This window comes from Mycteria americana, chromosome 20 (genome assembly GCF_035582795.1).
Source record: "Mycteria americana isolate JAX WOST 10 ecotype Jacksonville Zoo and Gardens chromosome 20, USCA_MyAme_1.0, whole genome shotgun sequence".
Lineage (NCBI taxonomy): Eukaryota > Metazoa > Chordata > Aves > Ciconiiformes > Ciconiidae > Mycteria > Mycteria americana.
This window is the reverse complement of record NC_134384.1, coordinates 6421840-6447316: the sequence shown is the minus strand read 5'-3', so window position 1 is coordinate 6447316 and position 25477 is coordinate 6421840. Positions and strand designations below refer to the sequence as shown.

General features: G+C 45.5%; 2 protein-coding genes across 6 annotated transcripts in view; one reads left to right on the top strand and one right to left on the bottom strand.

The window, feature by feature from the left end:
* The window catches only part of CEPT1 (choline/ethanolamine phosphotransferase 1), a 69954-nt gene that overhangs the window by 31693 nt on the left and 12784 nt on the right, over positions 1-25477 (bottom strand). The gene's annotated exons all lie outside the window — the stretch shown is intronic.
* Positions 24-15244, top strand: DRAM2 (DNA damage regulated autophagy modulator 2). 4 transcript variants are annotated; one of them, XM_075521462.1, is made up of 9 exons: positions 54-69; positions 3514-3610; positions 6080-6237; positions 6992-7059; positions 7613-7752; positions 10285-10462; positions 13286-13368; positions 14136-14228; positions 14635-14875. In XM_075521462.1, exons 3-9 carry the CDS (start codon positions 6107-6109, stop codon positions 14653-14655), a joined length of 714 nt encoding a protein of 237 aa, XP_075377577.1. In that variant the 5' UTR covers positions 54-69; positions 3514-3610; positions 6080-6106; the 3' UTR covers positions 14656-14875. The 4 variants fall into 4 exon arrangements, with proteins under 4 accessions (XP_075377575.1, XP_075377577.1, XP_075377574.1 ...); XM_075521460.1 differs by lacking the exons at positions 3514-3610; positions 14635-14875 and adding an exon at positions 14904-15244 and having other exon boundaries at positions 24-69; XM_075521459.1 differs by lacking the exons at positions 54-69; positions 14635-14875 and adding an exon at positions 14904-15244 and having other exon boundaries at positions 3514-3579.

Below are 25477 nucleotides of genomic sequence, written 5' to 3'. Positions count from 1 at the left end.
GGGCGGGGCGGGGCGGCGAAGGGCGGGGCGGCGCGAGGCCGCCGCGGGGACGGCGCGGGAGCGGCTGAGGTAAATTGAGGGGGGGGGAACGACAGGACTCACCGCGTGCGGCCTCCCCTCCCCCCCAGGTCCCGCCCCTCCCGTGGCCTCCCCGGTTCTCCCCTCCGGCCCCCCTGTCACCCCTCAGCGACCCTCCGGTGTCCCGTGGACTCCTCGGTGTCATCCCCGGCCTCCCCCTGTCAGCCCTGACCGCCCTCACCGCTGCCCCCCTGCCGCGCCTAACGACCCGCCGGCCGCCCTGGGAGCCCCCAACGCCCCTAGAGACCCCCAGTTACCTCAGGTGTCCCCCCTCCCTCCCCTAACAAATCCCCCACCGCCCCGGTCACTCCCCCCGCCCCCCTGTCAGCCGTAGTGACCCGCCATCACTCTTCCCTGCTGCTCCAGTGACCCCCGATCACCATCCCCTGTGGCCCCCCATCGCTCCCAGTGACCCCATCGAGCCCCCCAGTCCTCTCACCTCCCTGCGCCCAGGTCCCTTACCCCCAGGGCTCCCCATTTCCCTCTCTCCATCTCCCCTTCCTTCCTGCCCAGCTGCTCTCCTAAACCTTCCCGCCATCCTGGTCCCTTTTCCCTCTCTCTGGCCATCCTGAGCTGCCCCCCATGCACCGGGTGCCTCCAGTCCCTCTCCGTGACCTTGCGGTAGCTTCGATTCCCCAGCCGTAACATGGGAAACTGTCTCCCATGCTCTGCTTTGAGTACTCGCGTATTTTTAGCTGCTTTTCTCTGGTTAGACAGGTTGGACTGACAGGTAGCGTGCGTTCATCCTGGACGCTGAGCTCCTCAGTCAGCTGTAGCGACAGGCCAGTATCGTGGTATGCTGTTTCTAAAACAGGTGTTAGTACATCCTTATGTCATGGTATCTTGTGCCTGGCTCTGTTTGGTTTGGTGCTGTGCCATTCTGCTGCTTCCCCAGCTGGGTAATAGGGGCTTAGCGAGGGCACAAAGATCCTCGCCTCAACTCTCTGGAAGCTGACCCCCATATCCAGAAGATTTAATAGCAACTTTTTTGGTGTCTGTACCAAGAAAACACTCAAAATGAGTCATCCGTCATTACCCTGCAGTGGGAACAACAAAGGTGACACATTTCCTACTTTCTTACTTCAAGTCCTTTGAGGATTAACAACCTTTAACCGTTGTTATCAGTTTGACCCTGACAACAAGTTGCGCAAATGAACGTGTTCAAGCCTGACTCATCCCTATCCAACCTTCGTGTTTACTTAGGGATACACATGGCAAATTGCTTTGTCTTTCTTCCTTCAACACAGTGTCTGTTGGAGTATTTGCTGGAGAGAAAAAGGAGTATCCCTTAGTACAGCTTTATCTCTGCCTGTCTTGCTGAGAGAGCAGGGAAGAGGCAGGTTCACAATCAGGGTATCAGCATTACTTTAGAAATTTCCCTTTTCCACACGTACTTTCAAACATCTTCTCAGCATTATCATTCTAGATAATGTTAACCTTCTGCTGTTAATGGTCTTAGCCACCTTTCGTTTTCATTTTTAGTTTCTATTCTGCATGCTCAAGCATGTGCAGAATGCTGCAGCACACTTCCTGCCTTTAAAAAAATACCTCAGAAATGGTTAAAATTTCCTTTGCTTTTGAAACACGTCCTTGACTTGCTCTTGATAATGATTTAATAACGTCTATCACAGGAAAGATGTGATACTCAATTTGGGGCTTAAAAACCCCCTTAGGACATGGAAGTGCCTACAGATGAGGATAAATGTTTAAGAAAGTCATAGTTACATTGAAAAGAGAGGCTAGCCATTGCCATTATATAATCAGTTGGCGAAGGACCTTGTGAAAAAACAAGGAGCTTGAGTGTGTTTTCCTTCTCGCTGTTGAAAACAATAGGACAGGATGAGATGTTAATAATCATTTATTTCAGGACCTTCCAGCTGGCAAATTGTGAGGCAATTCCATCCTGCCTCCCAGTGATCTGAGGTGCCTCGTTATGCGCCTGTGCTTGCCCAGACGCTCCACGTTCAGAGCCCTGTGAGTTGGCAGTGTGTGTCTGCAGCACTGCGAAGTTTGGATGGCCTCGAGTAGACGGTGCCATAAACATACACGGCGCTTTGCACGGAACAAAGCCTGTGTTTGGTATATACAGTCTGCCCACATAATAGCGTGAAAAAAGACCTGATTTCACTGAAAAGATTTAAACAGGAAGATGAAGGGAGATGATAAGAATGAAAGGGAGATGATAAGAATGATAAGATCTTGACAGAGCTAAGAAAGAGAATTTAGTGGGGAGAAAATTTACAAAACAGTTTTAAGCATAAGGAGAGTTTCTCAGGGGTCTGTGAAAGTAAGAGGAGCAGAGCTGCCATTTTCTGACAGAGCCCAAACCAGTGCTAATCCCCATGCCGCTGGGATGTACCAGCCTGCAGCTATATTCACAGTAAGAAGTTGTGTCTCACCAGAGCTCTCAGGTTGCAACTGAAGCTGCCACACTGCTCTTTACACCTGACCACATGAAAACGATCGTAATTTGTGTCCAGGCCTTAGCTTTGGGCTAAGTGACAGCATAGGTTGCAGAGATGCCCGGTCCTGGCTGATCGAGGGCTTCTCTGCAGCAGGGCTTGCTCTGGACCTCTTGCTCTTGCCTGTGTGGATGCATTTATTATGTAATAAGAGCAATATCCAGGCAGAAATTTGGAATAGCTGTTCCACTTTACTAACCTCGACTTAGTCCAGGTAAATTAGTCTGCATACACATGCAAATACTGCCAACAGGTGGAGAATCTGCACTGTCTGCAAGTCTTACCCCCGCATAGCTTCAGTCCCACTGCACCCACGTAGCAGCGGTACCCCAAAGCTGTGTCTGACCAGCCCCCAAACGTTGCAGACATCTGTGCAAGCTTATGAATATCGCCAGCTAACAGGAACGCAGCACAGTGTCTCCTCTCTGACGCCTTTGCCAGTGTGTGAAAACAGCAGCTGCTCACGTGAAGAGAAGACAGGAGTTGTGGGATGTCTGACTAAATTCAGGTTGCTTCAGCACCTGTCCTGCCACACATTTAGTGCAGCACCAGCATCGCATTGGGATGCCCATCCACAACGAAACGGGAAGACCTCTTCTGTTCTGTCCTCTTCCTTATGTGAAAGCAGGGATCGTAGGCACTGGTTTTAATTGCATTAAAACAGTTGCATTCATTTTTTTTCTTGAAAGCTTCTCACTTCAAGTTAAAACTTTGTGTAGACAAGTCCTATAAACCAAAGTCTTGAACGCCTGTTTATCTGCATTTCTACCATCCCACCATATACAAGCTTCACTCCTTAAACCACTTGGAACATAGGAAAAACACATTGTGTCAGCCCAACAGTCTGTCTAATCCAATGTCCAGTCAGCAGCAATGTATAGAAACAGAAAATGCTAAGAAGGAGAAAAAATAATATAGAGTAAGAGGTATAGAAGTACCTCACATTTTGATTATTTTCCTTTATATCTCAAAGATTTAGGGAAAAAAATGAAGATACTCTGGAACTTCCCCAGAAACATGACTCTGGATTCCCCTTGAGGTGACGTTTCTTTTAATGCCTTTGTTCTCAGGTATGTGGCATATTGTTTTGTTTGTTTGTTTTCAGGCAAAAATCTCTTAGCTCAGAAATAAAGCGAAGGCACTGTTAACATTTAAATGCTAAAGGAAAAGTAAAATCTAAGCATCAGACTGAGTGCTTGAAGTTTTGAATTACATGCCCAGGCACATAACTTCTATAACAGAGAACGCCATGCAAAAGATGGCGTTTCTCTTTCAAATTCCCCATTTCTCTTCCAAATTACCCATACGAGAGATGGGATTGTGAAGGTATACTCAGTACTATTTTTACTCCATTACAGTCTTAAAATGAAAGTCAACATTAGAGAATAAATGTTATACTTAGCTTCAAAATGAAAGCTTAAGGGTAGGAAAGCAAGCAACTTTAATTCTATCACTCTATTCTTATTCACTACATCTCCCTTTAGTCACCTTCATCTGCTACCTAACGTCTTCCTTACAAGCAGCTGAATCTTTAATTTCACGAGGATGTAATTGTACATTTTTTTCAAGGGGTATCAGTTAGAGTTGGCTTTTGTCACCTCCCAGGAGAATGCCAGAGCTCATTTGTTCTTTTCTGAACCGCTAATATTCTAGGCTTAAAAGCAGCACAAACACAAGTCACCAGTTTCTGGTAAATGAGCAATTCTCATTATGCATTGTTATGCATTATGTGATGAATCTATCAGCCTGCCATTGGGCAGGCTCTCCGAGACATGCGTGCTGGCAAAGGTCAGCAAAAAGATATGACAAAGGTCTGCCCGTGACCGAATGCCTGCTGTGTGCAGTTAGTCCATGTCTGAAGAGTGCTGAGGTCTCCTAAGTGAGATGCAAAGGAGTTGATCAGCTCTGATCTGTTGCAAGATTCACCCACTTTTGCTTCAACTTCTTTTTTTCTCCCATGAGACTTTCTAGTCTTGGTGCTTCCTATCTCCTTCTTCCTTTTCTCTTGATCCTTTCAGTCTCTCACGCTCTAGGCAATACCCACCTCCTAAAACCTCTCAGTGCTGCACTTCTTCCTATTTTGTCTCAACGTTATTTTGCTTTTCTCACGTACCGTTTGATCTTTGCCTGGATGCCCTTGGATCCGTACTCTTTATTATTTGCTCTTCACCTTTGTCCTGTTTCATATTCCATTTACAGTCTCCAGTTTCAACTGTGCTTAAATACTTTCTGTACTCTTCTCACTGGTGTAAATGTAAACGAACGCCATCAGTAAAATGGCATAAAACACAGGGACAAGTATAGCCTGGAGAAGAGAAGGCTCAGGTGGGATCTCATCTCCCTACCTGAAGGCAGGGTGCAAAGAGGACAGAGCCAGGCTCTTTTCAGTGCTTCCCAGTGCCAGGACCAGAGGCGGTGGGCACACACCAAAACACAGGAGGCTCTGTCTGAACATCAGAAAGCACTTTTTCACTGTGAGGGTGACTGAGCACTGGCACAGGTTGCCCAGAGAGGTTGTAGTATCTCCATCCTTTGGAGATATTAAAAAGCCGTCCTGCACAACTAGCTCTGCGTGGCCCTGCTTGAGCAGGGGGTTGGACAGGGTGACCTCCAGAGGTCCCTTCTCACCTCAGCCATTCTGGGGTTCTGAAATCAGCTCTGCTTAACTTTGTATGTGAAGCCGATAGAAAATTACTTCCCTCTAGCAGCGAGAGTAGAGAGGAGCCACAGTTCTTTCTGTGTGAGCTCACCAGGGTAGCACAGCTGCGCATTATTGCTCTTAGAGAACCGGAGGTAGAGGCACAGCTTTGCTGTCAGGCTGGGACTTCCAGAACTGGATAGCACGAGTACGGAGTTAGCCATTTCACTCCACTCTAAGTGGACCTTCTCCTCCCACCTGTAAAAACATGGGAGCTGCTATACTGCCACCAGGAAAAAGTAGCCCTTGAGTTTGAAGGTTGTGGGTGGTAGCACTCAGCTCTTGCTCATAGATATCCGTGAGTTTATTTAAGTGATTCTTATAACAGATGTCGAGTCACCCAGCATGACAGGTAGTAAATGAGTGCAGATATTAAAGTAATTTTAGGTCATTTTCTCCACGTCTGCCCAGTTGATTGTTAATGGAATTTGGAGGCTCCACAACAGCCACTATCAGTTAAACTGTCACTACTGGGACACGTTCTCTATCAGCCTCACTAATTCTAACATGGTGTTATGACACAAGGGTAAGAAGAAAATAGAGTCAGTTATTCACAGTGACCCGTTTGACCTTATTCTGGCAGCAACAAATGCCAAGACATGTAGTAAAGTGATGCTACTGGTTTCTTTTCTCATGATCTTCTAAGAATTTCAGAATTAACATTTCTAGATGTTATTTCTGCTTATTTATGATTGCTCTCAGTCCTGTCCTGCAAACCCAAAGTGAACATTTGACTTCACGGCCCAGAAGCAATGTGAAATTGCTGTACTTGAAGCAGCTTGCCTCAAGAAAAGCAAAACCTTTGAGAAATCTGTAAACCTTTGTATTTGATTCCTCACAGCGTTCGCAGTTAGAAGTCAGCACTGACATGTGGTGGTTTCAGCAAGGCCTCTCTTTCTTGCCTGTGGCTTTGGTTGTTTGGTCAGCTGCGTCTTTTGTGTTTTCATACATTACTGCAATCGTCCTGCACCACGTCGATCCTTTGGTGCCCTACATCAGGTCAGTGATGATCACACGCTTGCCTTGTTAACTGTACCATAGTATCAAATTGGCCTCTCACTCCTGTGAATTTTTCCCCAACTCCCAAACTTTAAACAGCAGTTCTTACCCAACAGCTCCAGTTCCAAAGTTACTAGCTGTTCACAGTTATTTGTGTGTAACTCTAAAGCTGTCTATTTTTGTGCAAAAGTCTAATCTTTAAGCTGTGGCTCTGTGAACGTATCCTCAAAATGATGATGAACAAGAAAGCTGGGGGTGCATCTCCAACCCTGTGTTCAGAGTAAAGCATCTTGCTGTCGCCAGCTTTGGTTGCACCAGTAAATCCATACTATAATCTATATTCCCAACTGCATTGCATCAAGGCTGTACATGTGACCTTAGTTTGGGTCTTTCAGTTTTCCAGGTTCTTAATTTTTTCCAGTTTTAATACTCTATTCACCTTTTATGGACTCAAGGTCAATATAAAAGGAATAGTTACACCAAGTACGTTCATTCCTTGTTCTAAGGATAGCATGTCTTTACCATGCTTATTTCTACAGCTCTAAAACTAGCACAGTGTAGTTTGAGTAATGAAAGATTCAGTGAAAAATATCTGGAAGGGGTTGGGGGGGGGGGGGGAGTGTTGGTTTGGTTTTTTTGGCTTTTTTACAAACCTGTTTCTTGTGGTTCCTTTGTAGACTGAAATAAGTACAGTTGTGTTGCAAGTACCTTTAGTATAGATAAATGGAGTGATACGTATCTATACCTCTTCCAGTGATACAGGGACAATACCACCTGAAAGATGCTTGTTTGGGATCATGCTAAACATTTCGGCTTTCTTGGGTGAGTATAGAAAGCTGTCCTTGGCAGACTGCAGGCAGTTCTGGAATGCACACAGTTTTAAACAATTTCATTTCCTTATTCAGATCATTAGACAGCCCATAATTCTCAGTCAAAAAACTACATTCTAGGCAATCAATCTTAATTCTCTTAAGCAATTCAGAGGAAAGTGTATGTCAGGGCTGTTATCCACAAAGCCAGCATGACAACTACAGATTCCAGAAGGCCAAAAATGTGTTTAAAAAAAAACCAGACTAGTAAAAGAAATAGAAATGCAAATTCAAGGCAGTCACCTTACTTGTGCTGTGATTACGGAGAGGGGGAAAGACAACCCAGTACGTCTTTCAAATGGAAGAGATCAGGTAGTAAGTTGACTTGTTTGCCATTATATTATTTCAGTTTTGGCTTCCAGATTCTCAGCTTTCCTATTTCTGGGTACCATAAGACAGTTTTTGTATTTTAAATAGTTGCCTCTGTCACTCAGCAACTTCCCAGTTAAAAGAGGACACTACTCATCAGCTGAAAATCTTACTGCATTTGGGTTCTTCCCTAACAGGTATGGCTACCATCTATGTCCGTTACAAACAAGTTTATGCTTTGAATCCAGAAAAATCCAAGATCATCAAGCTTAATAAGATTGGCCTTACACTAGGACTGATGAGCTGTTTTGGACTTTGCATTATTGCAAATTTCCAGGTTTGTGCTTTGCTCGCAATGTTCTGAAGCTGTCCAGAGTCGTGTGTGTGTTTGTTTACGGAGATATCTGAGAAAATGGGGATTTTACTGAAAGCAAACCTTTTTGGGGCAAACCTGTTTTTTGTCAAATTCGTTACAGAAAACTGTTAAAAAATTTAAGCTTTGGTTTGTAATTTCTTACTTCTTTCTTATTTGCTTTATCCACTGGGACTTGTGAGCAGCCATTCATGAAGTTTCAAAACATTAAAAACCCCACAAGTTTTGCAGAAAGCAAACTCATCTTGGATCTGCTCACAGGATATCTGAAAGCCCTAGCTCCACATTAAAAGACCACTACTATATTGTTTTTTGACTCAGGAGAATCAGGTATCAAATAGTCAAAAATTGTTACAACTAGAAGTAAAGCCAACAAAAACACCCAACCCCACAAGAAGTCCAGCTCTGAAAAATCTGCCCTCTTAGGTATATTTTCCTTCAAACCTGCGCAATTCTTGAAAATACTGCAATATTAACCAACTTTTGAATTTCTCCATTCCAGTGTCTATTTTTTTCCTCCCCAATACTTCCCACCCCCTCCAAAAAAAATAATCTGATATTCTCACATATCGCACCATCAGCAGGACTGCATTCTACATCGTTGGCTGTTACATGCAAGACAGTTGTACAATTGCCAGCCTCATCATATTAGTTACCTGCTGGATTTTTTGGGGATCTGTAGTGGTGCCTTCAGCCACTAGAGGCTGCAGTGTCACCTTGGTCTGCTGCTGGATTAGGGCCAGGGAAAAGCAGAGAGGAAAAGCTCCACCTTTTTCCCTTCTCCTTTTCCCCTAGCACAGCTCTCCAAGTGCTTCAGCAGTCCCTCTTAGAAACCTCAGCACACTCATTTTGGGTTGTTTTTTTTCTTTTTTTGAGGCCTCAATCTATTTACTTTTTTCTCAAGCCCTAGCTATACCCAGAGAACACAGCCTCCCCTACCACACCCACCAAGCAAAGGCCTCCAGGCTGTGTTCAACTCCATGATTTCCCTCCACCACTGGTCAGGAGAGGGTATGTCTACTTTCTGTAGATTTCCAGATAATCAAAATATAGAAGGTGCATGTTAATTTGTTAACTAGTTTGTGTAACATTTACTCTTGAGCAAGACAAAAATTAGAAGTGCTGGACCTGCATATCCAAGTGATGCTGAGGACTGGTTGAGGGCCACCCCAGAGGCAAAAGGAGCTAAAGCCCCCTGGAATCCAGTAGTTACTGAAGACAACTGAAGCATGACAATACACGAAGAGTGTTTTCGGGGATGTGGGAACAGCCATCATGCAGAGAGCTCCAGGCAGCTCTCACTGCTGGGAGTCACAGCAATAGCACAGGGCTCATCCTCATGGGAGACTTAATTCATGCTGTTCAGCCAGTGCTATTGCTTTATTCTAGCTGTGGCTATTGAGTTCCTCTCATATAGGGCAAAGATTTCTCTCTGATGACACCTCATCACTGAGCAGCACGTGATTTTGGAGCACACGCTTTTGCAACATGGTTATTCACTATTTAAATATAAATTCCCACCTCTGTTATACTGTGGACTTTGTTATACTTTGTGCACTTCAAATTCATTTGTGCACATGGATGTTGTGAGGAAAGGGTGACTCCAATTCCTGATCTTAAGAGTTACTCAGTAAAACACAGACAGTCTCATGCTTTAGGGCATAAAAGATCACCTGCATGACTGGAGTGCCGGGAGGCTGCCAGGCCTTGCATTGCACAATTGACAAGATAACGCTTTTTAGTTTCTATCTTTGGGTACTGTGCTTAGCCAGGGATGAGAGGAAAGGGCTGAACACAATGTGATTTTTCAGGGCATAAATTTTAAGTTGGGTTGTTTTTCTTGGAATAACTTCTAGTTTTAATGATTTTTACTATTTGACAGTTGATTCTCCTATAGCAGGTTGTTTTTTTAAGTTAAGAAGTATTACTGCTTGATTCAATCTTCTTCCCTCCAAGTATTCAAAGATACTAATTTGACATCAAGGCTTATTCAAACTAGAGTCATTCAAAAAAGTGCTAAACCTCATTATTTTTAATCCCATTTTGGGTACTAGGACCGTGTCATTTTTATCCTGTCTTGCATTATCTTTCATAGATGTACAGATTCCTGGGACAGAACTGCCCAGGAGATAGCCTGTTGCCACTCTCAGTACCTGCAGGGATTCCTTCATCCAGTTTCTGTATTACTGTCCATTATGGCTAACGAGAACAGCTCTTATTAATTCCTGTAGTTAAGATATAGCTGGGACCTGTAACTTAGCCACAAGAACTTAACAAAAGCAGCAATACAGAGGGCTGGCAGGTGCTGGCTTCCAGCTAACTCTGTATGGGGTTTCCAAGAAAAACCTCCTAAGTACTACCATGTTCCCAAACTGCTTAGCTTGGGATGTGAGAAGGTAATTGAGTGGGTGGAGTGCCAAAGGTTTACAGAAGAAAATTGTTCTCAGCGTGTAAAATGAAACCAGATTCTGTACAAGCAGTGCTTTCTTTCCCTAGAAATGTATTCTGTACTACATACACGTGGTTGGAGCCTGCCTGACATTTGGAGTAGGGGCCATTTATATGCTGGTTCAGACCATCCTATCCTACCTGATGCAGCCAGAAGTTCACAGCAAAGACATGTTTTGGATCCGTCTGACCATGTTACTCTGGTGTTGTTCAAGCATTGTGAGCAGTATCCTTTTGCTGTGCAGCGTCACCATAAAACAGAGCAGCCTTCGTAAATGACAGTATTTGCACCTACATTAATTTAACCTACCAATGTGAAAGGCCGTGCCACAGAAGGGCTGTCATCTTTACATGCACAGCCTGTGTCATGCTATCTATTCATGTATTGCAACCTGGCAACTTTAGGAAAAAGGTTAAGCCCACAAGTGAGTCGCTGGATAATAAAAAAAGGTAAGAGGTATGGTTACCACCCTTTCTCCTCTCCTTTCCTTCTGCACGCCAGAGATTGAAAATGGCAAAACAAGAGTTTATCACAAAGAGGTCTGACTGTAGATTATGGAAGATGGGGAGAGAGAAGAGTGCTTAAGAGATGGGTGGTTTTAATGGGGGAAAGGAGCCAGGTAAGAAATAAAAGTGTCTGTTCCCCACTGACAGGAATGCTGCAGCAAGTTTTATGGTTGGATACCACTAGAAGACCAGTACAGAATGTAGCATAAGAGGAAATACTACTAACCTAACCGTGCGCAGCAGTGCTGCACTATGCCAGCTGGCTCCCAGAGCAGCTTGACAGTGCTGGTATTTGTCAGAGAGACAGTTCTGGAGCATATTGCCAAGGTTGAGTCAGAAGAGACATCTGTCCTCCGATCTCCTCCCCTGCCCATCCTACAGTTCAAAAGACAAGGCATTTCTGACCAGCATTCCCTACAACCTCCCCTCAGCTCTGGAATCCACCATCTCCCTTAACTTTGAATTCTGAGTGCTGGAAGCAGCTGTGGGTTTTACAGAAATATGGGCAAACCCATCCAGAAAGAGAGGCCTTTTTGCTGTCCGGAGTCATTTAGCAATCAGCAGTTTACCACAGTCATTTACCACAGCAGTTCCTCTGCTCACCCCGATGGACCTAAACATTGTCTTTTGAAAATTATGACCCAGTTTTGAGTCAAACAGGACTACAACACTAAAGCCTTCGAATTTTCATTCCAAAGACATGAGTGCAAAAATCATTGCTTAAATACTGTCCCTTCTGCAGCTGAATCAAGGCCACCAATTTAATCCCCACCAATTCCACTTATTTCCAGGCTGGCAGCCAAAACCAGCACTAAACCATATGCCCCATTTCCCCAGTGATGGAGCATCTCGCCGAGTTCCTGCTACTGCAAGACTATATAATCCATACTAGCCAGACAAGAAGCGATAGGGCACAGGCTGGTTATCTATAAAGGAGTGAGAAGGACCCTTACCTGCTGAGGAGGCCTGACACAGAGGAAGGAAGTCACCTGTGAGACTTAGAGAATCGCCATCCCTAGCAGGAAGTCTTGGTGCTAGCAAAGAACGAGATTTTCAGCTTTGAACAGTTAGGAGCCAAATACAATTGGGGAAGACTAAAATGGAACGATATGAACTGCTGCAAGTTAAGAGGCTTTCACAATCACCAAAAAACCCACAAGCCCAAAATCTATAGAGGTTTTTAAACCAGTGTGGTCTAACCAAAATTAGAGAGAAGTAAGGACAGCTGTGGAAATAATGATATATACATACCTATGTATGGAAGGGGAAGGAAAGGGAAATTATCAGAGTATTTTCTAAATTAACAGTTCATAATGTAATAAGGGAAAGATGGTAACAGGCAGAAGTCTGTGGCCATAGGTGAAATGGTTGTAACTGGTACTGGAGGACAGAAAGAAACCTGAAAATGCTCCTGATGCTCTGCTGGAGTGAAACAGCAGAATTGCCAACACAGAAAGAGGAAAGCAGTTAATTACCTGCTCTCTAACGAGGGGAGGATGGGAGCCAGTTATTTTTGTATCTCAATGATTAAATTCTTTCTATTGCAGTAGTAACTCAGCCAGGTAAGTAACAGCTACTAAAGCTGTACATTTTAATTAGCAGAGAATTGGGTATCTTGCATTCAGAGCAGTAACCAGAGCTCCCTGGACCACTCACATCAATTTTTTAATAAGCTTTGGAAGTCTGGGTTTTCAAAGACATGTTTGTGCCAGTAAGTTCAGCCCTCTTCACCACCAAAATTAATCTTCCACATCAGGAGGCTCTTGATGTTTAATCTCATTAATGATTAAAGAAGTTAATATCTTAATCCTATGAAAATCAGCTCTTCTATAACTTAATGCTCCAAGTTTCATTTATAAAGGCAGTAGCACTGATGTAGCGTATGTTCCTTCTGTAAGATGTTGAAAAAAGCGACATCTCAATCACTCCTGAAATAACCAAGGTCTCTGATCCAATGAGGACTCCTTGTCATGTGGGGTTTTTCCTTGGCTGCTGTACCAAAGCAGTTATAAAACCTTGAGTGAACTAAGAGGGAACCAGGAAAGCTAATAATCCTCTCTGGTGCAAATGATACAGTGTTCCAACCTGTAACCCACATATCAAGAATTCAAGGTGGTCAAGAAGTTGACAAGCAATCAGAGAAAGGTCCAGACACTGTTAGCTTGGAAAATACCACTAAAAAAATTCAAAATGCTAAGTAAGTATTCACATTTGATCATAGTTTAAGTGCTTTTATAAGGACGCTATGTTTGATCAAGGAGGTATAACAAGATGTATCATACAGAGAACAGAGATAATCAATTTAGATTAAAATTAACCTTTTCATGTGACAGTAACTAGTCAGTTGGAACAACCTACAGGTTGAAGGGAACGATGTGAAGTGGTCTGCGTCACCATTACTGTTCATTATGCTGAGGAGACCTTGTGGAAAACATGCAGAGCTCTCCTTACAGCCTCAGCTTGGCACAATCCAGAGCCAAGTCTGAAATTTCCAAGTTGCTCATTCTTTGTCTTGAATCTTCCTTAACGTATTTCTTTACAGTGTTTGTTTCCTCAGTTGTCTTATACAGTGGCCTGTATGGAACAAATCTAGTGCAGAAATTGCACTGGGACCCACAGGAAGAAGTAAGTGATTGACCAGAGAAAATAAGCAGAGAACAAAAGCCAGCTACATTATTTGCAGTGACAAACACATCTGGGCACTTACTGCAGTTGTGTACGCGTGCTTGGGATGGGAGAGCACAAGTGAGCTTTACCAGTTGAGCCAGTATGCAGCTACTTGCTGAAGTACTGCTCCGAGCAAAACAGTTGCAGCTTCAAGCGTTATTTTAAATTAATCTCACTCATGGACAGTAATTGAACTGCCTCAGCAAGATATCAAACTACCAGCCTGTCTGGTCTGTGCTGGTCAGTGATTCCCAGTCACTGTTACACAGTAGCTGTAAAGAATGAATCTAATCTCACATGCCAGGTGGTAAGCAGGCTGGTTTGGAGGGCTATTCCCACCTCTCCCTTTATTTAAAGCATACGGAGCCTCTCGGAGGTTTGCTTCCATCCAAGGGGTGGCCTGGACCCTTACTTTTGTAAAGAGGTTTTGCTGCTAGTCATGCCAAGCTCTTGACTGAGCCTTCAGGTTTTGCAGGTGGCTATTAAATTCCTAGTGGGGGTCATCCCAGTTGCATGGAGCTGGTGTTTTCCTGGCCCTTCTCACTCTGCTGCCAAGTTCAGCACTTCATTCTTAGAGACTCCAGACAGGCTAAGAAATTTTGCTCTCTGAAGGGAATAGTTGTGGATGCGGGATGTCGTATGTGCAAGCCATCCTTGTGCCATTGCAGGTTCAAGAGGAGCTTTTCACACTGATTTTTTTCCCTCCCCCTCTCACTATTACACAGGGCTACACAGCTCACATCATCAGTACCGTCTCAGAGTGGTCGTTAGCGTTCTCCTTCCTCAGCTTTTTCCTCACCTATATCCGTGACTTTCAGGTAAAATGAAGTTAACATTAAGTGCTCTGCTTCTCCAAGCTCTAAATAGATGCAGGATGGGCTGCCTTATGTTATCAGTCACCAAGGCTGGAAGACCTGTAGCATAGAATCATAGAATCGTTTAGGTTGGAAGAGACCTTCAAGATCATCAAGTCCCACTGTTAACCCAGCACTGCCAAGTCCACCACTAAACCAGGTCCCTAAGTGCCACATCTACACATCTTTTAAATACCCCCAGCGATGGCGACTCAACCATGTCCCCGAGCAGCCTGTTCCAGTGCTTGACAACCCTTTCGGTGAAGAAATTGTTCCTAATATCCAACCTAAACCTCCCCTGGCGCAACTTGAGGCTGTTTCCTCTTGTCCTAGCATGAGCAGCATTAAGCAGCCCGCTCTTCCTCCATAGGATCTACCCCTGCTGTGTTAACACATGGACTCCAGCATCAGACGAGCTTTAACCAGCTTCACTTGCCAGCTCAGCCACAGTCACAGGGGAAGTTTCCTATCGGATTGCAAGGCAGATGATGGAGTCAGTCCAGGAGAACAGCTTGAGAGTCAGGCTTATAGTTCCAGAGCCAGCCTGCATTTTGCTGTTTTATCTGACTACTGAAATTGCCCGTGCTGGGGCAGCGACCAGCCTGCTAACTTGAATTTTCTTTCTTTTTTCCTATTTAGAAAATTTCCCTGCGCGCAGTTGTCAGCTTGCGTGGACAAACCCTTTATAACACACCGCAGAGCTTTGCCACCGATGAGCAGACATTGCTGATAGCGGGGAGCATCTAATGAAGGTGAAGAGAACATGTTCTCAGCATAACTCAGGAATTTAAAAGCAATAACAGTTGATATTTCTAAGCATTTATTTTATATAAAAAAAAATGTATGAAGTGATTGTATTGTACTTGACATAAAGGGCTTTGCTATTAACCCACACAGCAATGCAAGTGTTGCCAGTATTGTAAACAAGCCTGTAACATTTCTACACATGCCAACATCATGAAAGAATTAAATGAAGGTTATTAGAGGGTTGTATCTCCTCGTCATTTCCACCACACCCGATTTGACCTCCCTCAGCCCCTTGCCCTGCTCTCTCCATGTTCCTCAGGCCAAGACCTTGTGGATGCACAGAGCCCCCAGCCTAGAGCTGGGCTCCAGCCTCATCCTTCCACACCTGCAGCCCCCTCCTTGGGCAGCTGGGGCTGACCCATACCCCGCACGCTGTGGAAGACCCCAAAGCCCCCTCACCCTTTGAGTGACCCATAAGGAAAGTCCTCTTTACACCACAACTTCCTGCAGAGGACAGGAGACAGCCAATAACTTGACCAGCTCCCCTCTTGCTGGAAGGGCAGCCGTGCACGTGCTCCTGGAGGGGAGTCACACAGAGCAGCAGCAGGAACAGCGACCTGCACAGGCTGCTCCAAGGTCAAACCACTCTAAAATTCCATCCTTCCTTCCATCCCTCATCCTGGCAGCTGTTTGAGCTGACGGGCAGGTTCATCCAGTAGTCTGCTTGTAGCGTCCCTATTGCGCAGGTCTAGGAAGAGTCAGACTGCGCAGCCCGTGTCCTGCTCGCTCAAGGGGGAAGCGCCAACTTAAGCGAGCACAGAGCAGAGCACGGCACACGGCCCTGCAGCCCTGATGTCCCCAGTGCTCCCCCGAGACAGTCACCAAGCCAAGAGCCAGCTGCTCATTCCTCTTGCTGCTTCCAAAAGCTGTCACATGGTGGTGTGGGCCAGGGGGGTTATATGGAGTGTTTTCACAGGGACGGCCTCCCACACGTGGTCGTCGTGTCCAGACCAAGCCAGAAGCCTTAAAAATACACACTCACCCTAGTTCTACCAACATACAGCTAAGCAAAGGGATATTTGATTACGCACAGACCTACAGAATACATATCAGCAGCTGCTTTTGAGCCCGGTTTAGCAGGAATAGCTTGGCTTCCTTCCTAAATTATTGTTCAAGTCTACAGCTACATAAGCGCTAGCATGTGTTTCCTCCCACACCAAAACAGCTTATGCTGGCATCTTCCCTTCCCTGGAGGGGCAGGTAAAAGACCAGGAGAGGAATTTAAACCAGAGGCCTCCTGGAAATCAACCACAGCTGCCCTGGACAACTTCTTTCTCCCAGATTAAAATAGGATGTCTTCATCGCAGTTGGGCTTTATTTGCACTTGCAGCCTGGTTCAGCCCAGAGTTCACACAGTTCACGTGGTGAAAACAGGCTGTGGAGCCAAAAACCTGCCAAACTACTGAAGCCAGTGGAGTAAGAGGACAAGTAGATACGATTAACACAGAGTCACAGACACCCCAAGGGCTCTACGGCTTGGGGAAGATTTCCTCAAGTATCCTATTTTAGCTGCCAATAAATCCCTAAGGATCAGAGCCTCCCTGGAGAGCTGCACGCTTGGCTACACGCTCTCTAATGAGGCAACATGCAAACTCCAGCTTCTGGTTGACTGCTACAGCCTAGAAAACAGGGTGTTTCAGCTAGCAGAAACCCCTTTTCTGTGCCTCATTTAAGTCTCATTAGGCAAATGGCTTAACCAGGAGATTGTCACGACAGTGACGTACTGCCTTGGGTTTGCGGAGCCCCGATCCCTGCTGGGAAGGAGGGAGAGAGCCCTTTTCCTCATACAAAAGGCAGAGAAACAAAAACCTCACTCATGCAGCTTCTCAGGAAGGCTCTAGCAGGACCCTGCTTGCTCGCAGGGCTTTCCTCTCCTTCCCCTTGGTGCCTGGCATCACCAGCCCTTCATCCCTCTCCCATGGATCACTATCAAGCACAGAGAGGCTGTTCCTGACACCAAGCACCAGTCAGGTTGTCCCTAAGAGGAATTCCTGCTCCAGAGAGCCCCAAGTTTCACTGTAGTAGCAGCACTCTGATGAGCAGCCAAAACAGACCCCAGTCAGGAGTCTGAGCTCTGGGAAGAGCTCAAGTTCTACCTAAAACAGCACATTCCTGAGCTTGCAGTTCAAAACCCACAGCCCCCCCCAAACCACCCCAAGGCTCCCCCACCCAGCTCAGCACCACTTGTTGGGTTTCTTGCTCATTTGCAGATCCACAGAAGTTCAGCCTCAGAGCAGCAAACTCTTCTCTGTTTAACAGGCTCCCCAACACAAGGAAAACCCTCTTCCTCCTCACTCACCCTTTACCAAAGGGACACAGATGAGCAGCACCCAGGAGCAGCTCCGTACTCCTGGCTGCTCCAGCATCACTTGACCCCACGGCATCAGTGCCCCCTCCTCCCCTGCAGTCCCACCAACACAGAAGAGTGCTCCTAGGCCTGGGCCAGGTCCTACCTCTCCTGCTAAAGACTTCAATGGCCAGACCCCCTGCAGGAAGTTGGGCACAGTCAGACTGTGCTGGCTGAGGAAAGGCTGAAGACTCAAGCAGCCAACCCAAGGATCTGCTTCCCTCACTGCTACTGGACTTACAGGCCCCTGAGGGCATTAATATACCTTAATTGCCCTGACCAGCCTCACCTGCGACCTCCTCACACCCTTTCTGCCCATGGCCCAGGAGCTCCATGTAAGCCCAGGCTCGAGCACCCAGTCCTGGCCTGAGCTATGCTGTGGGTAGATGTGCCTTCTGTTCTGCCCCTGGCTTTATTTTATGGACAGACCTCAGACCTAGATTGTAGGTAACTTTCCTCCAACCTGATCTCCTCCATGGACCTCAAATGTGCAGTCAGTCCTGTCTCTACTCCCATCTGAACTGAACATCTGAACATCAGCTGCTCCTGACTGAACATCTTGGATGGACCCAGAACCTCATTCATCGTGTCACCTTGCCTGGGGCTGCCCATGGACCCTGTCATCACCACCCTGCTCTGTCTACCTGGCCCAGCTCCCTGGTTGTTGAGGGCACTGCTTGTGCCCAAGCGACCCCCAGCTCATCCTTCCTTGGGGAGAAGCCCCACTCCTGCTGCTCCCTAAGAAGTTCAGATGTTTCAGTCAACTCCTATTGAGTTCATCAGCATTTCCTTGTTAAGGAGTGGCTGCATTCATACTTCCTCCTTGCCAGTTCCTCTGAACTTGTTCTTCCTCTGCTCCTGGCTGACTGCAGTAAACTTACAGGCTTGGGCTAGAGAAACTGCCACCTCGATGACACCAGCGTCTTCTCGTGAGACCGTAACTGAAAACAGGGCTGACTTTCTCACCTGCTTGATGTGCAAGGTGGCTCTAAAGCATTACTCCTGAAAGGAGCCCCACACCCCGCTGCAAGGACAGCAAGGATGGAGGCATCTGTCAGCAGCTGAACACTGGAGATGAAGCATGCCAAGGAGTCACAGCCCTCTTGGGAAGACTGACAGGAACGCTAACATAAGACTTCTATTAAAAATGGAGAAAAACCTGCTAAATGGCAACATCCAGCAGCCACCCAAATTCTTGGTGAACCCTCATCCTACCACCTGGACAGCTCAGGTTTGTCAGATTGCGTTAAGCTTAAGCACCGCTTGTCAGGTGTGAGAGGTGGAGTACAAAAAGAAGCATGTATTTCCACCTAAAGCCAAATGGGAGGCTGCCAGCTTGGGGGGGGGCAGCTTTGGTGAGAGAGAAGAATGTACAAGAAAGATGTGGTAAAAATGTAAAGAAAAAAAACCCAGAGAACATGGCAAGGGCTGACTGTTATCTTCAGAGTAGCATGAGAAGATGGGGCAGGAGCTAGCTAGGAGCTTGTAGTGTTGTAGTCTAACAGGAGCTGGTGGAAGGCCAAGGCTTACATAAAGCTGATAAGGGGGATTCAGACTGGAAAGTGGAACATCTAAACAAGAATTACTGTCCTTGGGAGAAAAACACATCCTGGAGAAATATGAAAGCTAATTAAGATGTTTTGGGAACCATCTGAAACAACTAGTAGAAGTGTGATAAGAGACACCCGCACGTGAACTATCCTCATTATAACACTCAAAGTCACACCCCTCGAGCTGGAGACCCCGGCCCAAGCAGAGAGCCCTCACCTCTGAGCGTGCGCAGAATATTAAAGTAGCGCTGTAGCTTTAAGTTGAAATAAGAGGAATGTAGACCAATAGAAAACTGCTTTGTGTAATTACTTATGCATATGCATAACTAGACTGTATAAATACTGTACCTGTATGACCGAACTCTGTGCTAGCTTTGTGGAGCTACCGCCTAGCGCCCACCTCTGCCCTGTGTGTATACTGGCGTCTCGCACACCAGGTAAACGACCTCACAGCTGTGGGATAACAGTGTTACGGAAGGGAACTGTTCCAGCTGACTCATCCTTTATGCATTGAAATGAGGTCTTCATGGCTTTATTCTTTTTTTAAATTATTATTATTTAAAGAAAAATTATTAGCAAGTGAGGCCATCATCAATTTTTAAAAAAAAAAAGAATTAAAAGGGTTAGCCCAAAGGGCAAAATCTACGCAAGTCACTGGAGACCACTTAGAGAGCAAATGCGTGCTGCCTAGCCCAAAAAGACTTGGAGAGGGAGGGAGACAGCCAGCACGGCTGAACTGGGTTAAGGCAGCCATTAGATGTAGGAAAGAAGCCTTGGATAAATTGAACTTGCATCCAAATGAGCAGGTGACTTAAGGGACAACAAATGTGTTTTCACATCAGGAGGAAGTAGGCCAGAAGGTTTTTAAGATCAAGGTATAAAATGAGTCTTCAAAGAAAAGTCTATCAGAAAAAATTAAGATATTGGTATCCATGACCACCACAGAAGAGCCCACAAAGGTTCCCATCCTTTAATCACAGGGAACTGATGGATCTGTCTGAAACTGAGATGTGGGTAAGAAGTTTCAAAACAAACTGATGAACAGCAATGAGTTTATGATTATACTCTCATGCTCAAACAGGAACCTTAAAGGAATAAAAGATGAAACAGCTGAAATAAGTTCTCATTGAGAACTGCTTCAGTACTGGAGGACAGGAGAGTGGCAAATACAACCCCAACTTTCCAGCGTTCCCAGGGATGTCTATGGAGCCATAAGAGCAGCACTTTCTTGTCCATACCAATAAAATAGGTAGAAATTATAATAAAAATAGAATAATGGAATAGCAATGCTCAACTGGTTGGTTTACGGTTGGACTCAATGATCTTAAAGGTCTTTTCCAACCTATACGATTCTGTGATTCTGTGACTGTGTAGGAAAATGTTGTGACATTGCAGAACAATGTAGTAAATTTCAATAGTAGATCTTATTGGAGAAGGTGATTTTATTTTAAATTAAAACCCTCTCTCACGCTCATAACTGCAGGCAGGTACCAAGGTAGGTGTCCATGTGGTCTGGCCAGTAGCTCAGTGCCAAGACACCTGCATCCAGGCGGTTTGTCAAGTGCTGCTTGCTGTGACATGGAGGATGACACCAGCTTCCAAATCCTCCTCACATCTCCTGGGAGATTCTGACTTTGGCAACTACCTCTCGGCTTTGAAAGTACCTTTTCACACCCTTTAGGAGCTGACAGATTGATCTTTTTTGTCTGTCCATCCTTCCCCACTTGTGTGAACCATCTGGATTTACTTACTACCTTTTTCCTTCTTGTCTGGGTGTCTTGTGACTCCTACCCTATCTTCCCACCATCATCTCTTAAAGGCTTGAGTTTTCATTTTAAGCTGTTGCCTTTTTTTTAGACTGTCATTAGTTTCCTGAGCTGGAAGTCCTCAGTAGCTGCCAACAGATGTGCGGGGATCTTGATGACCTGCTAATCTCCGTGCCATCAACCCCTGCCATTCTCACAGCCCTCCTGCCACTCGTTTCTTCTGCTGCTCCCATGGCTGTTCATTCTCTCTCCAGACTGGTCTTCTCTATTACAATTCTCTACAACCGAAGAAAAGTCTCTGCAGGTTCAGTCAAGACAAGATCTGCCTCAAATCCAGTATCATTTCCCAAAGGAATTGGTGTCCTTCTAAACAGGGATCTATGGTCAATCATCCACCTGGACTTCCTTCACCACAGTTTTACAGAAACCAAGCTGCTATGGCAAAAGCGGGACTGTCCTCAGCTGTATAAATAGCTGGTTTAAAGAGAAGACAGGCTATTCAACATTCGGTTTCTCAATGAAAGGAAGAAGTCCCAGAGACTCCTCTTGGAGCTTGTACTCTTCAATATTCACAAGTCATTTAGAAAAGCGGGCGACGAGCAAGGTGTCAGAGTTTGCCAGTGGCATTGTGAGAGACTGAAAGAGTTAATGTCTCAAACATTGTGGCGATTTGAGGCGCTATTTGCATGGTGACAGCAGGTCGATGAGCATGGGGTGGGGGAGAGCAAGAGCGGGATGTGGAGAGCGCGTCGGAGGATGCGCGGTTCCAGGTTCTGCCAAACCTGACCATGTATGGCCAGCGGTCACACAGAGTTTATCTGAGGAAGGGGCTTGCAACAGCCCGAGAGACCCCTCGCGACCACCCCCCTCCCCCAGCGCCTGCGCAGAAGATTGAGAACTTTCTAGAACAATAACCATGTAAGTCCTGAAGGGGCGTACCTGGAGGCAGGGATTAGCCAATAAAAGGCTTGCCCCCCCCCAGGGAAGCGCGCGCACGCCCACCACTGGAGGATTGCCACGTCTGTCATTGCCATCGCGGGATCCAAGGGTGGTGATACTTTTTCTTTCTCTTTTCCTCCTCTCTTCTTCTTTCCTTTTCTTGCTTCTCTTCTCTTTTTCTCTGCTTTTCCAATATATATATATGCAAGTTTGGGATCGGGAAGCCCGGAAAATAGCTCCATTGCCAAATCGCCTTTGTTCATTCGTTAAACTCGTCAGGTCGTTAAGTTTGTCCCTTTGTGGAATTCGCCAGTAAATAAAGTTGCTGGCCAGCCTGTTCCTCTGGGTCATTGTCGTGACTCTGCCGACCACGCGGCTCTGCCGAGCAGAGATCAGCTTTTGTCGGTACACAAACAGTCGGGGAATCGAAAAGATTCACCCCTCTCGCAACCCACTGAGTGGGACGAGACAGGCATAGCTCTCAAGAAAATTGAAAAATGCTTCAGAAGGTTCTCGTAACACCAAATAACTGAGCAAGAAAACAGATTATGAAATTCAGTGCAGATGAATGAAAACCCTTATGTTTCCATACACAATAATGAGCTGTTCAAAGAGATCAGCAAATTTAGTAGATCAGTCCACAAAAATCAGCTCAATAGTAAAGAGCCCTGGAATATAACAAATTATTAGGGAGGTATAGAGAGCAAAACAAAAAACATCAAAATGCCACTGTAACTCCATGATGCAATGACATTTTAATCAGTATAGTGGTTCTGGTCCATCCACCTGAAAAAGATTATGGTGCAACTGGAAAGCTATGGAGAAGGGCAAGAAAAATGGTCACGAGTTTGGGATAGTTTCTGTTCAGAGGACGCCTACACAGAATTTCCCAGTCTAGGAAAAGAAAGACTGAAAAGTAAGATGAAAAAAGTCTACAAAATCATTTTTTGCTTGGACATGGTGACTTGAGGACTGGTTACAGTCACCTCAAGAAGTTAACAGAAAAATATAACAAAGAAAAAAACCACAAGGGGTATTAAACATAAAGATACCATGTCTTTTTCAGAGCCATTGTAGGTGGAAAATGAAAAGTACCAGTGAAGTCTTCCATATGATCATTATGTCTTTGTACTCTTTTCTAGGCATCCACTATCGGTCTCCATTCTGATTTCCTTCCCCATGTTGGTCTCTGCTGGAGACACGATGATGGGCTGGATGGCTCTTCAGACTAACCCAGCACTGACTAATTCTGCTTTTATGTCTTGCTTTCGAAAGCAGCGCCATCTACCTTCCCATTTGCCAGAAGCTCTCTTCGGACTTGCACTGTACCTGTTCTACACCTCCCACATCCACAAGAAGACAGGTAGGGCTCTGCCAAATTCAGCCTCCCACTGCCGACTGTGCCATTGGAAATCGGTCACAATTTGTCCACTCAAATCACACAACTGTAGGAAATTCAGGGTTACTTCCACACTGTCCAAAAGTTTGAAAGCTGAATCTGCACATCCCTGATAACAAGTATCTGCAGATTAACTCATTTTCTAGTATTTTGGCACACCTCCACCCCCAGCAGCTGACTGCTGGCTTGCCAGGAAGAAATTGGACCTGATGGACACCAGGGTGCCCAGTTTCCAGGTGGCCTCTCTGGCTAAATGGCTGGGACAGACCTCTGTGAAGATTTGTGTCCTCATACAGAAATGCCAGTGCTGTGGTGGGTTGTCCTCTACCTGAAAAGTAACACCTTTGCACATGGTAGTTCTGTCCAGATACTCCAAGTCACCAGATTAGGTTGATGTTGGCAACTGGCCCAGTATTGTCTTTGTTTCCCAATCTGTTTTGTCCAGCACTCACTGCCACCTTTGCTCTTTCGACCCAGAAATTCCTAAAAGGTCTTCTACTGACTCTTCCTGAATATTTGCTTGAAAGTATTAGTTTTAATTCATAGCCTAAATCCATGGTTTTCATATTGCTATGTACTTAACACAGCAAGCGTGGTGTGTAACTGCAATGCCCTCTGCCATCCAAGGCTGCATACAATGATGGCTGCCAATAACTTTCACTCCTGGGGTGACAGCCAGCGTTCCCAGGACTCTAGTTTTTCTGTCACAAAGAATTTCTTAAAAGATCATAGGAGTGCAAGGATGAACAGTGCAGAAAAATAGAATCTGTGCTACAGATAATGTGTCAGGATGAGGAGCAGTTCCAACAACCTGCAAGGTCTTGGGCTGTTGGAAGTCCCTTTGCTCCTGCTGTTGGCGCAGCCTTCCTACATCAGCACACCAAGTGGCTTCTCTTGGCTCTCAGTGATCCTTTCAACTTTGCATTGATGTTGTTCCAAGAAAGACATCTCTTTCTCTTCCATAGATGGCTTGCCTTTGTCTTTCTGAATTGCACAGTGTCTTCCGTTACTAGACCGCAAGGAAATAGCCCATTCACTTTTTTTCCACCAAATCCTACTGGTCACATTTCTTCAAAACTTTGAAGTGAGGATTCTTCTCTGAATTTTCAATATTTTATTATTGTCTCTAGAGAAAACTCAGGCTAACAGACAACTTTGCTAAGGTAAAAGAGGTTCTGGAAGAAAGAAGGTGGTATGTCATAGAACGTCAAACCTGGAATCCTCCCAGTGAAAGGAGAGGATAAGTGAACTCGGCGTCATTAATTTCTTTGGAGATTGTTGGAAAATAGAGGAAAGACTTTTGTCATAAGACAGTTAGGATAGGCAAGTGATGTCATTTGGAAGAGTATCACAACAGGTGACTGCAGCACCAGATACAAGACACAATACTGCTTCAATCTCCTTTCTGATTGTTGTCCCGTCATATTGGGTCTGGCTGGGATGGAGTTAATTTTCTTCATAGCAGCCCATGCAGTGCTGTGGTTTGGATTTGTGAGGGAGACAGTGTTGATAACACACCAGTGTTTTGGCTATTGCTGAACAGTGCTTGCACGACATCAAGGCTTTCTCTTTCTCACTTTGCATCCCTCCCAGCAAGTAGGCTGGGGATGGACGAGAAGTTGGGAACAGACATAGACAGGACAGTTGCCCCAAAACTGATCATATTCCATACCATATGATGTCATGCTCAACAAATAAAAGCTTAATGAAAGGAGGAGGATGCAGGGATGTTTATGGTTACAGTATTTGTCTTCCCAAGTAAACATTATGCACGCTGAGACCCGGGAAATGGCTAAACATCTGCCTGCTGATGGGACACAGTAATGAAATTCCTTATTTTGCTTTGCCTGCATGCAGCTTTTGCTTAACCTGTTACTGTCTTTTTCTCATTTCACAAGTCTTGCCTGCCTTCTATTTTCTCCCCATCCTGCAGGAGAGGGGAGCAAGCAAGCAGCTGGGTAGGTGCTTGGCAGTTGGCCAGGGTCAACCCATCACACCCACATACGTGCGGAGAATATTCCCACCTTTCACGCAAAATGACTGCCTCCTCACTACTGTTTATATCTGACAGGCAGGCTCGGCCAAACTTACGCCTCTTCTGCACTTTCTGGAACAAGCACAGATGAGACTGCAAACACATCTTCCTCACTGGTATCATCGGCTGCTCAAAAAAAAAATAATCTCCCATAAATTAGCCTCTTTGCTTTGCACATTTACCAATAAAGGATACAGAACATCTGTGCACACCTGCTCCATAAGCAACTCAACCTCACTGTCAGGCTACAGGATGCAGGTCACTAGTCCAACCAACACAGTCCTTTCCTCAGGTGCTCAGCTGTCTTGCATGTGCTCCTAGCTCTGTAATACCTGGGCTGCATGATAATGTAGGTCATAAGGCCCAATTC

Bases quoted from the DNA above. Each gene is read 5' to 3' on its own strand.
- DRAM2 (XM_075521460.1), top strand. From the start codon at position 6,107: ATGTGGTGGTTTCAGCAAGGCCTCTCTTTCTTGCCTGTGGCTTTGGTT. The intron at 7,060-7,612 runs GTGAGTATAGAA...CTTCCCTAACAG, and splicing joins AAACATTTCGGCTTTCTTGG to GTATGGCTACCATCTATGTC. The intron at 7,753-10,284 runs GTTTGTGCTTTG...TTCTTTCCCTAG, and splicing joins GCATTATTGCAAATTTCCAG to AAATGTATTCTGTACTACAT.